This window comes from Zosterops lateralis (genome assembly GCF_965231275.1).
Source record: "Zosterops lateralis genome assembly, chromosome: 25".
In the NCBI taxonomy this organism is placed as follows: domain Eukaryota; kingdom Metazoa; phylum Chordata; class Aves; order Passeriformes; family Zosteropidae; genus Zosterops; species Zosterops lateralis.
The window spans coordinates 400,607-414,847 of record NC_139785.1 but is presented as its reverse complement, the minus strand read 5'-3'; the positions used below and the strand labels follow the sequence as shown (position 1 = coordinate 414,847).

The following is a 14,241-nucleotide window of genomic DNA, read 5'->3' as shown; positions in this document are numbered from 1 at the left end:
TGGCTGCCTGGGGTAAAAAGGCTGGGGAGCTGGTTTTGGTGTGAGACAGCAGCACTGACCCCCACATGTGCTTGCAGGAGACCATCCCTATGAGTGTGAGTTCTGCGGCAGCTGCTTCCGGGACGAGAGCACGCTGAAGGGCCACAAGCGCATCCACACCGGTGAGAAGCCCTATGAGTGCAATGGCTGTGGCAAGAAGTTCAGCCTCAAGCACCAGCTGGAGACCCACTACCGAGTCCACACAGGTACATGCTGGGGTGTCTGTGGTGAGGCTGGCAATGAAAGACCAGTCCCTCAGCAGAAAGGCTGGCATGTGGACCAGGGCGGCAGCCAGGGATAGTGAACCCCCAGGTGTGCCAGTACGTAACTATTGTAAATAGGGGATCGATAGTCACATCGGTTCTGCTGTGCATTACTTGGTTATCAGCTGTGCCCGCTGCTGCAGTGTTGATGCTGGGCAGTTGATTGGCACCTGAGGCCCTGAGCCTCCACTGACTCCCCTGTATCCCACATCCCACAGGCGAGAAGCCCTTTGAGTGCAAGCTGTGCCACCAGCGCTCCCGGGACTACTCGGCCATGATCAAACATCTTCGGACCCACAATGGCGCTTCCCCCTACCAGTGCACCATCTGCCTGGAGTACTGCCCCAGCCTCTCCGCCATGCAGAAGCACATGAAGGGCCACAAACCAGAGGAGATCCCCACTGACTGGCGGATAGAGAAGACCTATCTCTACCTCTGCTACGTCTAAGGGAGGAGGCAGAGGGGCAGCAGGGCCAAGTGGCAGATGCCTGGGCAAAAAATCCTACTGAACCTGCAGCATCCATGGCCTTGTCTGTTTTCAGTTCTCATTCGTTTCTTCTTGCCAGAAGGATCTTGCAGCTCATGCCGGAGCAAGGGACATACCGGCCCCTTCCCCAGCCCCATCCACACTGCTGTCCCAGCTGCTCATGCGCCTGCTGCCCTTTCACCCTTGCTGCAGGGCAGATTTCACCCTTTGCAACCCCCAGCCAGGCCCTCCATCACCCTTGGCATTGGCCACTGGTGCTGCTGGGAAGACCATGTAGGAAAGAGGTGCTTCCCTGAAAGTGTGTGTACAGCTAGTGCTCAGGGAAGGCTTTAATTCCTGGTGTCCTCTGTCATTGCATAGACCCTGCTATGGATGCCCTGCAGAGGACCTGAGCTCCCGTGTGGGGCATTCTGGCAGGTTCTCATGCTCCCAGGCTGCAGCGTCACAGGCAGGAGAGCACAGTGCCCTGTGAGCCACAAGTGCTTTGGCAAGAGTGTCCTGGGGGAATCCTGGCCAGAGGAGGGTGTTGGGGGCAGGGAGCTGACTGTGAGCCAGACTGCCTTGAGGTGTTGCCTGGTGTCCAGGTGGGCTCAGGGGGCACAGGAAGCTGCTGCTCTCCCCATGACCAAAGATCTCTCTATGCATTTCTCCCTCCTTCCCTGCCTTCCTGGGGCAAGGGTGAAGCCCCCCATGGGGAGATGCAGTTGGTTTGGTGATGTGCAGTCAGTACCAGTGTTGGAGCTGTTAGGGTGTGGCATCACTCTGAACGCAGGGATCCTCTTTTCTTCTGATGATTTGGGGCACCTGGAAGGTGCCAAGTGGGGGGTTTTTTGCCCAGCCCTCAGCTGCAAGAGCCCACATGTAAGGGGTGCCCAGTGGCAGGCGACTTTGCTCGCCACTTTTTTGCTTTTTCTTTGGGTTTTTTGAACTTTCGTTTGGAATATTTCCGTGTTTAGCACATTTTACTTGAAATTACCTCGTTTTTTTGTGACCTCATGAGCTTTTATTGATTTGGGAGGAACAGGGGGTGGCATGGCTGGGGTCCACCAGCCACATGCCCAGCATTGGTCATGGAGAGGTGGTGGGGCAGTGGTGTCCCTGCCAACCTCCTGTTGTGCATTATCCTTACCAAAACTGGTATTTTTTGCCTGGCCCTGTGGGGCTGGGGATGTTGGTTCTGAAGCTACCTCTTGTGTTCGTTTTTGTTGTGTTTCTCCTGCGCAGCTGCGGGCTTGGTGATTCCATCCCGCAGCTCTTTTTTTGTCGTTTTGCTGCGTTTGGGTGAAAAGCGGGGGAAAGGAGCTAGAGGGGTGGGACAGTATTTGGGGGGACACTGAGGGCCCCTCTGGGTTTGGGGTGCCCTTCCCACCTCTCCTGGTGCCAAGCAGGGATACGGCTGTGGGAGCAGCATCCTCCCTTGTGCCCTAGTCCGGCTTTGCACATGCGTGGCCCCTGCACATGGGAGCGTTGCTGCTCTGTGCAGGGTGGACACCGCTGCTGTACAATCCGGGATGTGACTGTGGAGAACGGCTCGTTTAATTGTTGTGCCTAAGAAAAAAACAGAAGAAGTTATTAAAAAAAGAAAACAGTTCTTTCACACAGAAAGTTGCTGCAATTTCTGGCATGTGCACGGCAGGTCCCTGTGGTATCCTGGCACTGCCAGACACAGGTGCCATGGAGCACATGGCCGAGCTCATGTGGCTTTTTTTTTTTTTTGCTTTAACCTCCCCTTCCATCCCACCATCCCTCTCCCTCAGAGACACAGCCCCCACTGCAACGGTGTTGGGGTCAGCGTTGGAGTGATGCTGCTGTATCCTGGGCGCACCTCCCCGCACTGTTGGCTGTGGCGCAGCCCCTGCCACCCCTCCATATATATATATATATATAAGTATATATATGTGTATCATAGCAGTGAGGACCAAGCGCCGCACGGGGCCTCGTGGTCCCGGGCTCCCTCTCCCCTGGCTTGTTGTCAGTGTCGTGAGCGCCCGCCTGCCCGTCCCGTTGCTCTGTGTTGCCGCTCGTGGTTCGGGTCCGTCGCTGTCCTCGTTCCGTCTACCTCAGCACCTCTCTGAGCCCGGGCGCAGAAGGTGCCCAAGTTCCCCTTTGGTTTTCTCAGAGTATCTATTGGCCCCTATTTTTTGTACAACTTTTCCTGTCTCATCATTTGCTCCCCTGCGGTTCTGCTTGCAAGTCCTCTTTCTGTCCTCTAGCCACAGCTGCCGATAGCTAAAAGTTTCCTGAAAAATAAAGAAAAAAAAAAAAAAAAAAAAAAAAAACCAGTTGTGGTGTCTTCTAGTTGCAGCTCTCCGCATCTGCCTTCGTCCTGTGTAGATTCAGATGCATTTCTTTGTAAGACTTCAGTGTTTCTGACAGAGGAAAAAAAGACAAAAAAAAAAAAAAAAAAAAAAAAAAAAAAAAAAAAAAAAATATACTGCTGCAGGTTTTTTTCTCTCCATGTGTCACTAAGTGAAGTTTGTGCCTTCTATAGCAAAGAGAATATTTTTTACATCCTACTAACAGTAGATTTTTTTGTAGTGAACATTTTTTGTATTTTTATTTATAAGTCTCATAAGGAAAATAGCAATGTTCAGTTGTATACCTTGAATCTGCAGTTAGAAAACAAAAAACAACCAATAAAGTTAATTCCGTTGTCTCAGCCTGCTGTCTCCCATTCCTGTGCCTGTCAAGAGGAGAAGGAGCAAGAGGAGGAGGAGGCGGTGGAGGAAGGATGCCTTCCACCAGCTTGGGGTGAGCCATGGGGGTACCCACAGTGCTGAGTTTGGGGGTGGCTGCTCTGAGGGGGAAACTGGGGAGGTCCTTCCTCAGTGGGTGGGGGGTCTCCCTGGAATGTCAGTGTCCCCATGGGCAGGGAGCATCCACAGCATCGTGCCTGTGCTGCTGCCTGCCCATGTGGCTCACCAGGGAGCAGAGCAAGTTTGCCTCAATGCCTCAATGAAAGTGAACTCGTTCATTTAAACCTGCCTGCAGAGCCGTCCGGCCCCCCACTGCGTTAATTATCCTGTAGTTCCCGACTGATTGCTGTACACTAAGCTTAAGCCCTCCTGTATTTATTTACTGACTACATTAACGGCAGCGCCTGCTCTCCTTTTGTGCTGTGGCAAACCACACAACACCGCACGCTGCAGCTGGGCCAAGTGGGTGCTGCCAGCAACCCCAGCCATGCTGTGCCCGGTGCATGCTGCCACCACCAGCCTTGGCCTCATGATGCTGTTAGACATTTGTTACAGCACAGCTGGAGTCACCAACTGCAGAGCATCGTTTAGTTTTTCCCAGGGATGGGTGGCATGTGCCAGTGTCAAGGCCAGGCACATCCCCTGCCCCAGCACTTCCCAGCAGATTTCAGGGGCTGTGTGTCCACTGAAAGGTCCTGATGGTGGTCCTGTCTCCCCCAGTCCTCCCGGCACAGCCTCCCAGGAAGGCTTTGGCCAAGTGGTGGGGAACTTTGGTCCAGGTTCAGGCAAGCAGGGGTGGTCCTGCTGTGGGCAACCTGTGGGCTGCAGTGCCCCAGGAGAAGGGGGGCAAAGCCCCTCGCCAGCATTCAGCCTGGCACAAAGGCGTTGTTATAATAACGGGGAAATCACGGTAGGACTGGGCCTTTGTGTGCATCCTCGCACAGCAGCTGGGAGCGATTATGCTGCAACAATGTTCTGTTCCATCAACATTATGTCCTCATTAAACCTTTATTAGGAGATTAGATTCAGATTTATTGATTTTTTTTTATTTATTTTTTTTTTAAAGAGGAAAATGCAGGCTTCTTTCAGAGAGATGCCTGGAACTTTTTCCCACATGCAGCACTTCCCAAAGCAGCAAAAGGGCAAAGAGAGAATCTATCTTTCCTCCAGCATGGGCAGCCTGTCCTTCCAGGGAAAAGGACTGCTGAGCTGCTTGAGGGGCTTAGGTTGGGTGCATGATGGCTTCCTAGCACAGGGAGGACAAGGACCGAAATATTCCATGAGATATGGCAGCACAAGTGAACACCTTGCAGTGCAGCCCTGGGGGACATCGGGGTCATGGTGAGCAGGAGAGAAATGGCAAAGCTGGCTAAGGAGTCTTGCTGCCCAATTCCCTCGTCAAACATGTGGGCTGGGTGGCATCGCACACTCGGGTCAATGGCCCCATTGGATTTGTCTGTTGGAGCGTTTGATGTTACACGAAGGCAGCTCATTCCAGAGGGTGTTAATTGCCCGCTGCACTGATCAGGTCTGTAGCACCATTGATCTCAGCAGGATCAATGGGCTGATTTAGTGTCTCACGAACTCTTTAACTGGACACCTCATCAATAGGCAGCCACTTACAGACCATCAGCGCATTAGTGCGGGCTGGCGCTGGCAGGAGCCCACTCCACCCGTCCTCAGCCCCATCACTCAGAGGTAAGTTTTCCTGCAGGTGATGGCTCTGGGATGGTGAGTGGGAGTCTTGCTCTGGGACTGGTGGGTTTGAGAGCAGGTGTATGAGAGCCGGGTGATGTTGACCCACCTGTCTCCCATCACCTGCAGGCCCATATGCAGAGATGCTCCTGAAGCATGAGATGGGCCCTTACAGCATCTGCAGCACTTTCCTCTCCTCTTCACCTTGTGCCTCTGTCCTGGTAGGGGCAGATGGACAGCAGGAGCTGGCAACCTACTCCAGCTGTGATGGCAGTCCTGCCCTGCTCATCTCTCCCAGTACCGTGTGCTCACGGAGTCAGTCCCGTTGTCATCCCGGTTTGGCTGCGGTCGGACACTGTGTTGCCCGATCCGAAGAAGACACAAACAACCGAAGTCGCTTATGCGGTGCTTTATTGAGGGCCCGGGAGCCTGTGGACTAGCGTCCAAAGACAGAGCCCCATTTCACAGAAAAATCACAGGCTTTTTATATGTTTCTTTACATGATTTCTTTATCATCACAAATTCTTACTTCATTTTCATTACCTGGTACAATAATCTCTCTGACATTTAAGTATCTGCCAAAAGGTACATTCCTTAGATAAATGGATACACTCCTTAGATAAGTGATTATCTCTTAGCTACACTGCTTACATTACAAAATCTGCTAGAACAGTTCATCTACAGGTTATATGCGGCCTACCAAGCCTTAGCATGACTACTACTAATGTCAATTAAATGTCAACTATTACAGTTTACTACTATCTAAATACAGTTTATTGAATCAAATGGCAACAACTGGGTCTCTCCTGCTTTGCTAAAACTGCTGAGCACAAGCATGGTGGGGATCTGCTGGGCAAGCGTGCCCGGGGGCCCGGAGTAGGGAATAAAGGCAGCAGCCGGGGTGTGGGGTAGGGGAGCCGAGGACAGCGGGACCCCTGGAGCGGTGGGGATCCCCCTGTGCTGGGGGGACCCCACCCGATGCAGGGGGACCCCTGGTCGGGAGGCGGCTGGGCCGGGCGCCGGGGCCGCTGTCCGCGGTGCTGAAGCTGCGTCCGTGGCCGGGGCGGGCCGGGGGCGCTCCGAGGGTTGGCAGGGGAAGCATGGAGAGAGGTTTGGGCAAGGTCATGGGGTCCTGGGGGGCTCCTGCTCAGCTCCGCCTTCCCGCTGCGGAGCTGAGGGACGTGGGGGATGCGCCCGCCTCGGTCGACGGACACTGGCAAATCCCAGAGCCAGGGAGAAACCGCCAGAGTGGGTTACCCCGTCTCCCGCCCTGAACAATGAGACCTGCTCAGGCATCCCTCCACACCGACCAGAGAGTGCCCAGTGTGATGCTGTAAGCCAGGACGGCTGCCAAGTACACCCGGAACAACAGGACATCCAACACGTAGCCCACTTGCAGCCATTCACGGGCGACGTCGCGGAATTCCTCCCGTTTTTCCAGGAGCTGGCGAATAGCCATGATCTCGCGCAGGACCTCCTGCAGTGCTGCTGAGCCCTCCGTCCGGCCAGCAAAGGCCAATGCAGACCTTGTGCCCCCCACTGCCCCGCACTCCTGAGGGTCCTTACAGACATAGGAGGTCAGCTTGGCTGAGGGATGAAGAGAAGCAAATGTGAAAAACCTATTTAAAAGGGGAACTGAGATTTGTGAGGGTGAACTAGGCACCTAATTCACCATACAGAGAATGGTGTAGATGGCTGCAGAGCACCTAGACTCCTTCAGTTCCCGTAGGTCCTCTCTGTGCACCCCTTACCTGTGCTGTCATTGTTCTCCACCTGCCCAGAGGTGTCCAAACTTTGCATCCTGCTTTGGCTCAATTTCTTCCTGTCCCGGATACAGAGCAGGATGGTGGCTCTTTCGAGCAGCAGATGTTTCATCCACTCAGGGACGTGGGGTTGCAGGTCTTGCTTGTGCACCAGGCGCACAATCAGGATGGTCTCTGTCAGGCTGATGACAAGCAGTGCCATGCACACCACAAAGTAGATGCCTGCAGAGGCATCAGTGAGGTGAGTGACTTGCAAAGGCTCGTGCACAGAGCACAGACCCAAGCAAATCCTCCCTTCTCAACTTTCAGGGTCCTGTGGTATGCCCATGACTGCCACGGCAGCTGGATAGGTGGGTAGAACCACCGTACCTATCAACGGGGTGCCGACGGCAGTAGCTGGCAATGTGTCGGATACAATAATGAGGAAAACCGAGTAGCCCAGCAGGAGAGTGATCTTGAAAGAGACCCTCTCACCACTGTGGGGAGGTAAGTAGAAGCCCACAATGTCCATAACCATCAGGAAGATGCTGGGGAGCAGCAGGCTGACGGTGTAGAAGAGGGGGCGTCTCCGGATGACCACCTGCAGGACAAGGGCAGAAAAGGCTGTGAAGGGTTGAAACAAGGCCTTCAGCTGGTGTGGCTTTTTGCCAAGACAGGTAGGGGCAGGGGGAGGCACTAAGATGAGCCAGAGGAAGGGCTCACTGGCAGGAACCTCCCACCTGCAGGCAGGAGCTGCAGCACAGAGCAGCAACAGGGATGGGGCAAGTCCTTCCCTCGTGCCGCATCCCCGAGAAATACAGTGGCCAAAGGCTCTTACATAGAACTTCATCTCAGCGTAGCTGTCACTGCTCTTGACACTGAACTCCTGGAAGTGGCTGAGGACGTAGAGCAGCTCCCACTCGCCCTGGTTCATGAAGACGCTTCGGTCGAACTTGACGAGCTCCGGCTGACGCCACAGCGAGAGGTTGATATCACGAACTGGGGGGAGGAAGAAAGGTGACAATTAGGGATACCCCCCTGCCCCGCCCCCCCCCCCCCCCCACCCCGCAAAGCGCCGGCAACTGCCGGCACCTCCGCACCGGGCTGCGTGCCTGCCCTCCCTGCACGCTTCCCCGATCCGCTGGGGCCATCTAGAGGGACGAATTGCTTTCTGCACGGACCTTCAGTCCAGCAGAGGTCCTGCCCGCTCCCCCGAGTCCCCTAGTCGTGGGCGTCCCGGCACTCACTGTGGTGCAGCCAGCTGGTGAAGGTGAGAGAGCAGTTCTGGACGTCGAAGGGGAAGTTGTAGATGTCCAGGCTGCAGGCGGTCATCACCTGGATGGGTTTGAGGTTCTGCACCTCCCCATGATGGCTGACGTAAACGTAGGGGACGTGTGGGGACTTTCCAACATCCACACTGAGGGCATGAGGGACAGATATGTGGGCTGGAGAGCCCTCTGGGCAGAGGTTCCTTCTGCCAAGTGGCATTTCAGGGGGGAGCTGCCCAAGAGCCAGGGATTTGCCCCCTGTTCTGCTTTTTTGATAATACCCTTGCAGGCATTTCTGCCTACCATCACCTCTGCACTACCCAGACTGCTGCCTTCTCCCAGCCCAAGAAGTGTCTGTGACATTGTCTCAGAGCTCTCAGGGGGCACTGGGAACACCTTAAATCCCCACAGAGTGGGAATGACACCAGATAGCTTCATGGGAAGGGCCAGCAGCTCCGCAGCTGCCCTTGCATTCTACTGTCTTCACAAAGCCTTTCTCCTGATATCTGGATCTCACCCCCAGCACAGTGAGGGTAATTATTGATGGTTGTGGTTAGCCAGCATTGGAAATGGCCCAACTGCCGAGCCAATCCCCATCTGCAGCTCCCCAATGTGGGGAGGCTGCCAGCTCTGTGCCAGGAATACAAAGCATGGGATGGGTACACGCCCATGGAGAGTGAGGGAGTTCCAGTCCCGGTGTATCTCCCTTGAGACTTTGGCTGCACTCACAACTCATTGATGAGGATGTCAGGTACCCAGATGCTCTCTACAGGGAGGGAGATCTGCGTCAGGTTGTCAAAGTGAGTTGGGTCCCACTTGAGAAATTCATCTGTCCAGTGCTGGAGACAATGGAGAGGGGACTTGGTGGGTGAGGTCCTTCCACTCTGCCAGCACACAGATCCCAGGCTAGCACCAAGCAAGATTCCCACCCATGGGAATATCCTTCAGCTTGCACAACACCCAACAGAACAAAACAGGAAGCATGAAAGCTGAGCCTTGAGGTTCATGTGCTACAGAAGTCTTGCCAGCCCCCAGGATGGGGGGAGCTCCCCTCACTCTCCTGGAGGATTGCACACTTCTCTCACAAGAAGACATAGGGGTTTGGGAGTGCTTGATCTTGAGGGGGGCAGCAAGGAACGGGCAAGGTTTCATGGCTACTCACCTGCCTGTACCAGATGTAAGTGGTCAGCACCTGGTTCTTCTCATCCTGTGGGAAGATGAGAACAGTGTCAGAACAGGGGCACAGACACTCCAGAACATGGGCAGAGCATGCTGGGGGAATGTTGCATGCCAGGTCCCATTCCCCTCCCTGCGGACACATGTGGAATGGGAGTAGAGGACTCACAACACTGAGGATGGCATAGACCATCAGGTCGATGGCCACGTTAGTGGTTGTTCGCCAGTCCCGCACAGGCCGGGTGCCCTTCTGGTAATGTGCCAGGAGGGAGTGGGACAGGCGGCGCAGGGCAGGTTCAGGGGGCTCCGGCATCCAGCCCCCGTGTTGGGCATCTGCTAAACAGAGGGAGAAAGGGAGGGAGGGAGTGAGGGAGGCTGCTCGCACTGTGGCAGCAACTGCCATCACCCTGGGGTGTGCCATACACTGCGGGATGCTGCTGGCTGCCTGCCCTCACTTACCATTTGGGGTTTCCCATCCAACTTAAATTGGAACATCCGGAGAGGAAACAAGCCTGGACACCAAAACCATCATCTAATATGTTACTGATACCCTGTGCTGTGCAGGTCGTCAGCACTGTGACCTTCCCCAGCCTCAGAGGGCACAGCTGCCAGCCTTCATCTCTCTGGAAAAGTGCCAGCATAGTGGCAGCAGGGAACCGCAGACGGCCCCTGGGTAAGTTTCATACCATTTGCTCCCTCCAGGGGCATTTCTTTACTCAGCAGGTGGAAGTGGTGAAGGTTAGAGATGAAGCAGGATGCTAAATTCATTTATTAGGTATCCTGGTGTTTGCTTCCAGTGACAACAGTCTCTTCACTGGTGCCAGCAGCATCAACCAAGGGCAAACTGCTTTCAGCACCATGTCCTCACTACCAGGCAGCTGGAACACCATGGCTGGGCCAGGGCAGCAGTGCTACACTTGTGGCTGTGCTCTGCAGCACACCCAGCCTCAGAGTCCAATTCCAGCATGATGGAAGAGACTAATTGGAATAGATCTATGGGAACTTGGGGAAAAGCTGCTGGAAGAGAATTTTAATCTGTATTTTAAGCTAAAAAAAAAAAGAAAAAGCAGCAGCCTCAGCCCATCTGACATTGCTCACAAGTGGTAATACTGGGGAGCCAGCCAGGTGCATGATGCTCACCCAGGCAGGCATGAACCAACAGAGGCAGTGAGATGGGGGGAGAGGCAGCACTTAGGGTAAGGGAAGGAAATACAGGCACTGCCATCACCACAGCTTGGGCCAAGTGGCCTTTCCTACTGCAGCTGGTGGCAGCTGGCTCATGCTTGCATTCTTCCTTGCACCTTCTTTTCCTCACATCTGTGCCACCCATATCTGCATCAGGATGCTCTGGCAGCAGGGAAATGGTTTTGCAGAGGGAGGACTGGGCTGGGTTCACCTCAGATGCTCTTTGCCTCTGCTCCAGGCACCATGTTGGTCTGCCCAGCCCAAATCTGTGCCAGGGTTGTGCCAGCAACTCACCTGGTGCAACTTGGCACAGCCCTAACACCTGGGGATCTGTCTGCACAGCCCTTCCTGCCTCCTGGTCAGCATTGCTGAGGGTGAGAGTACCACTCTGCCAGCTCCTTTTTTACCACCTTTGATGTGCTAAGGGTGGGAAAAAGTTTGGGAGCTGGGTGACAGAAGCTCCATGACCTATCCAGAGATCTGAGTCTCAGTCAGCCTGCTGAACACTTTCAGCTGGGATGGTGCAAAACAGCTCAAGGATTTTTGTGCTATTTCCCAGTAATGGTAGATGAGAAAATAATAATGGAATAATAAGGAAATATGTTGGCCATCAATTTTGCACTGTGCAGAGCTGCAATTACAAACTATAGGCACAGCATTATGCCCAAAACCCAGCTCTAGGTTATGAGGGACTAAACATTACATTGGAGAAAGCTCTTCATCAGGCAGAGGGCTCAGGCAGCATCTCTCAGGCAGTGGAGTGCAGGCATGAGACTCCCACGTCTCTCTGTCCTCAGGACTGGCTCTTGGCACAGCCCCAGAGTACCTCAAGACCCCACAGCGATGAACCCACAGAGTAGAGGTGGTTTTAAGGCTACGTTGCCTTACTGCCAGTGTTACCCAGGCAGGATGCACCTTCAGGCTCTGCACTGGAGCTCTCCCAAGCCCCAGCTTCTCCCAGGTATGTCACTTCCCAATAGCATGAAGGTTTCTCTCAAGAGCAGCCTTTGCCTGCCTCTCAGCAAAGCTCAGGTTCTGGGAAGGTGCTGCTCCGTGCCAGGAGCACCCCGCTCTGCCTCAGCTCCCCAGCCCTGCCCACAGGTCCCTCACCTTACCTGGGCTCTGTAGCGTCGAGGCCAGCGGCAGCAGGGCCAGGAGCGCCCCGAGAGCCGTGGGCACCATGGATCCGCTGGCTCCAGCCGCCGCCGGCTCGGCGGAGGACTGAGCAGAGCAGGGAGGCAGGCGGCACTCGTATGGCTTTTCCCTCGCCGTCGGGTTTTTGAGAACGCCCAATTAATCTCGCGATCAGCCTCTCCTGCTGCATCAAGTTTCAGGCTGGGAGGATGCGAGTGGGGCCCACCCAGCTATCTCCCCACCCCCGCCCAGCCTCAAAAGAGCTTCCCCGTCCTCTGCACAGGTGCCTGCTCGTGGCGAAGCAGGTTTTGGGGTCCGAGCATCATGCCCATGGGCAGTGGGGAGCAGGAAGGCGGGAGAGGGTGCTACGGGTGCCAGGGCTGCACCAGAAGATCCTCAGCAGTTAAAAAGACAGGGAAAACCCTCTGACAGGCAGGGAGGGGAGCCTGTCCAGGGATGTGCAACTGACATAGGGCGGGTTTCCATTCAGCAGGGGAGAGGGGAGCTCTGGATGTACCGGGCTCCCCTCCACACCCTGCAGCAGGTGGGTCTGTCCCACTGACAGTGGTTCTGACAGTCGCAGTTGGGGGCAGCATGTGCAGCCAGCCCTTGACACCTCTGCCTGGGGCAGCAGCTTTCTCTCAACCCCTCCGACCTGCACTTACACCTGGGTCCGTTTCCAGCGCAGAATTTGCATTTGCTGTAAATTTCAGCAAACAAAGGGCTTCCTACCGGTTTCAGTTTCCCAAAATATTTAACGCCTTGGGGCAAACAAGACCAGAAGCGAACCCTGGTCAAGTATTATGGAGAGTCAAAAGGCCCTCCGTGTCCACCCCTGCGTGGGTGCCCTGCTCAGGCTGCATATTCATCCCTCCATGTCACAGCATTATAGCCTTGGGCTGGGCAGTGTCTCTCTGCCTGGCAGGAGAGCATCCCCTCGACCCTAAGCCTCTGTAAACTTCTGTATTCCTGTATGTCTACACTGTGCTTGTGTGTGTTGCAGGTGCCTGTGCCCCCACAAAGCTGCCAGCTGCTGGAAATCCTGGGGAAGTGGCGGGCAGGGACCAAAGCCTGCGGCAGCGGCGCAGAGTAAATTGCATCAGATGCCGGCATGGAGTCACTTAAACGAGGTAAGAATTAGTGCGGGGCCCTGATGAACTCCCCCTTGGCTGCCAACAGCGGTGTCAGGGAGAGAGTGAGAGCAGAGCTGGGGCTAATTTGATTTCTCGGCTCCGTTAGTGGCTGGCAAGTCACCTCCCAGGGAGCGCCAGCAGCTCATAGCGCTCTCCCCTTATTGAATCTGGGTAATGAAAATCACGGGCAGCGCCACCATGGTGCTGGGGACTGTGGCCTGCTCTGCCCCCTCTCCTCCGGCCTCCCGCGTCTGCAGCCGGCAGGATGAGGCCAAAGGGGCGTGGACTGCTCCAGTGGAGCCTCTGCTGCAGCATCATTAACTCTGAATTTTCTCCCTTGGGTTTTACATCTTCATCTTAAAGAGATTTTAATGTAGTTCCTATCAGCCCTCCTGTTATTGGATATCTAATTAGCGTGATCTACTGTAGCCTCGTGTTACGCGCGCATGCAGGGGGCTCTTGCGGGACATTTTGTGGGACGGCTGATATCAATCGGCAGCGCCCAGATCAGATTTACTTTCCGAAATAGCATAATGGGATTTTATTAGCCCTGTAATCTGCTGCACGATAATTGCTTTTCTGGGAATCAAAGTGCTCAGCGCCTGGGGCTTCCCACATCCTGCAGCTCAGCCCTGCATCCTGTCCAGCCTCTGTTGCAGCCAGGCATGGCAGCATCTCTTCACCGGGATGGATGGGCACTCAGGCCTCTCTCCTAGGGCAGCCATGCTGCGAGCAGGTTCCCTAGCTGAGCAAAAAAGTATTTAGCCCAGAGGTGCAGCAATCCCAGAGGCTGACGAGAGCACAAAGGCACAGGCACAAGATCCCCCAACATGTGATGCTCTGCATTCCCTCCTCACTCCAATCTGCCCTCATCCCTAGTCCTGGGTGCACAGCATTATGTACTATATTCCTTCGGCAGCTCCCACTCAATGCCATGGAATGTGCTGAGGGCTGTTGAGCGATGGCGGGAGCACGGCTGGGCTCTGCATAGGATGGGGTGTTGTAGCCAGGCTGGGGACCACATTGGGAACAGGGAGGGAGGCCTCAATTGTGGTGCTTGCCGGTGCAGAGAGGGCAGGAGAGGGAAGCAGCTCTCCTTCAGGCTGCCAGTGCTCGCCTTTCAGAGGGCATTTGGAGCGTAAAAAAAAATAAAGCATCAGCAAGCAGCCCTGGCAGCACAGCTGCCTGATGGCCCCGGCCCCATCACACGCCCGAGGCCGCCCATTACAGAGCCTCACACTCCCCAAATTGCATGTCTGCTATGATTTAACACTGCGAGACACAAAATAAACACTACAGGCAGGCAGGGCTGCCGGCATGGGCACAACCAGGCTCACAGCAGCACCAGCTCCCGTGGCACCCTGCACCCAGGGACAGGGGTCCTCTGGGATGCTTGGGCTGGCTTGCATCCCTGAGTCTGCAA

At 55.0% G+C, this 14,241-nt stretch overlaps 2 protein-coding genes across 3 annotated transcripts in view; one reads left to right on the top strand and one right to left on the bottom strand.

Moving 5' to 3' along the window:
* Positions 1 to 3,298, top strand: part of ZBTB16 (zinc finger and BTB domain containing 16) — a 54,656-nt gene extending 51,358 nt beyond the window's left edge. For both annotated transcript variants that reach the window (XM_083877971.1, XM_083877972.1), the window contains exons 6-7: positions 78 to 245; positions 521 to 3,298. In XM_083877971.1, the coding sequence (XP_083734097.1) occupies positions 78 to 245; positions 521 to 750 (398 nt within the window). In that variant the 3' untranslated portion in view covers positions 751 to 3,298. The remainder of the gene's footprint in view (positions 1 to 77; positions 246 to 520) is intronic.
* Positions 3,299 to 6,468: 3,170 nt separating this feature from the next.
* LOC310919019 (5-hydroxytryptamine receptor 3A-like) lies at positions 6,469 to 11,875 on the bottom strand (the record flags this gene model as incomplete). Its single annotated transcript, XM_083878125.1, is given in 10 exon segments — positions 6,469 to 6,767; positions 6,932 to 7,165; positions 7,313 to 7,523; positions 7,761 to 7,921; positions 8,170 to 8,339; positions 8,920 to 9,029; positions 9,353 to 9,397; positions 9,536 to 9,699; positions 11,667 to 11,806; positions 11,808 to 11,875. Coding segments are annotated over 10 exon segments (1,602 nt in total).
* Between the last annotated feature and the right edge of the window lie 2,366 nt (positions 11,876 to 14,241).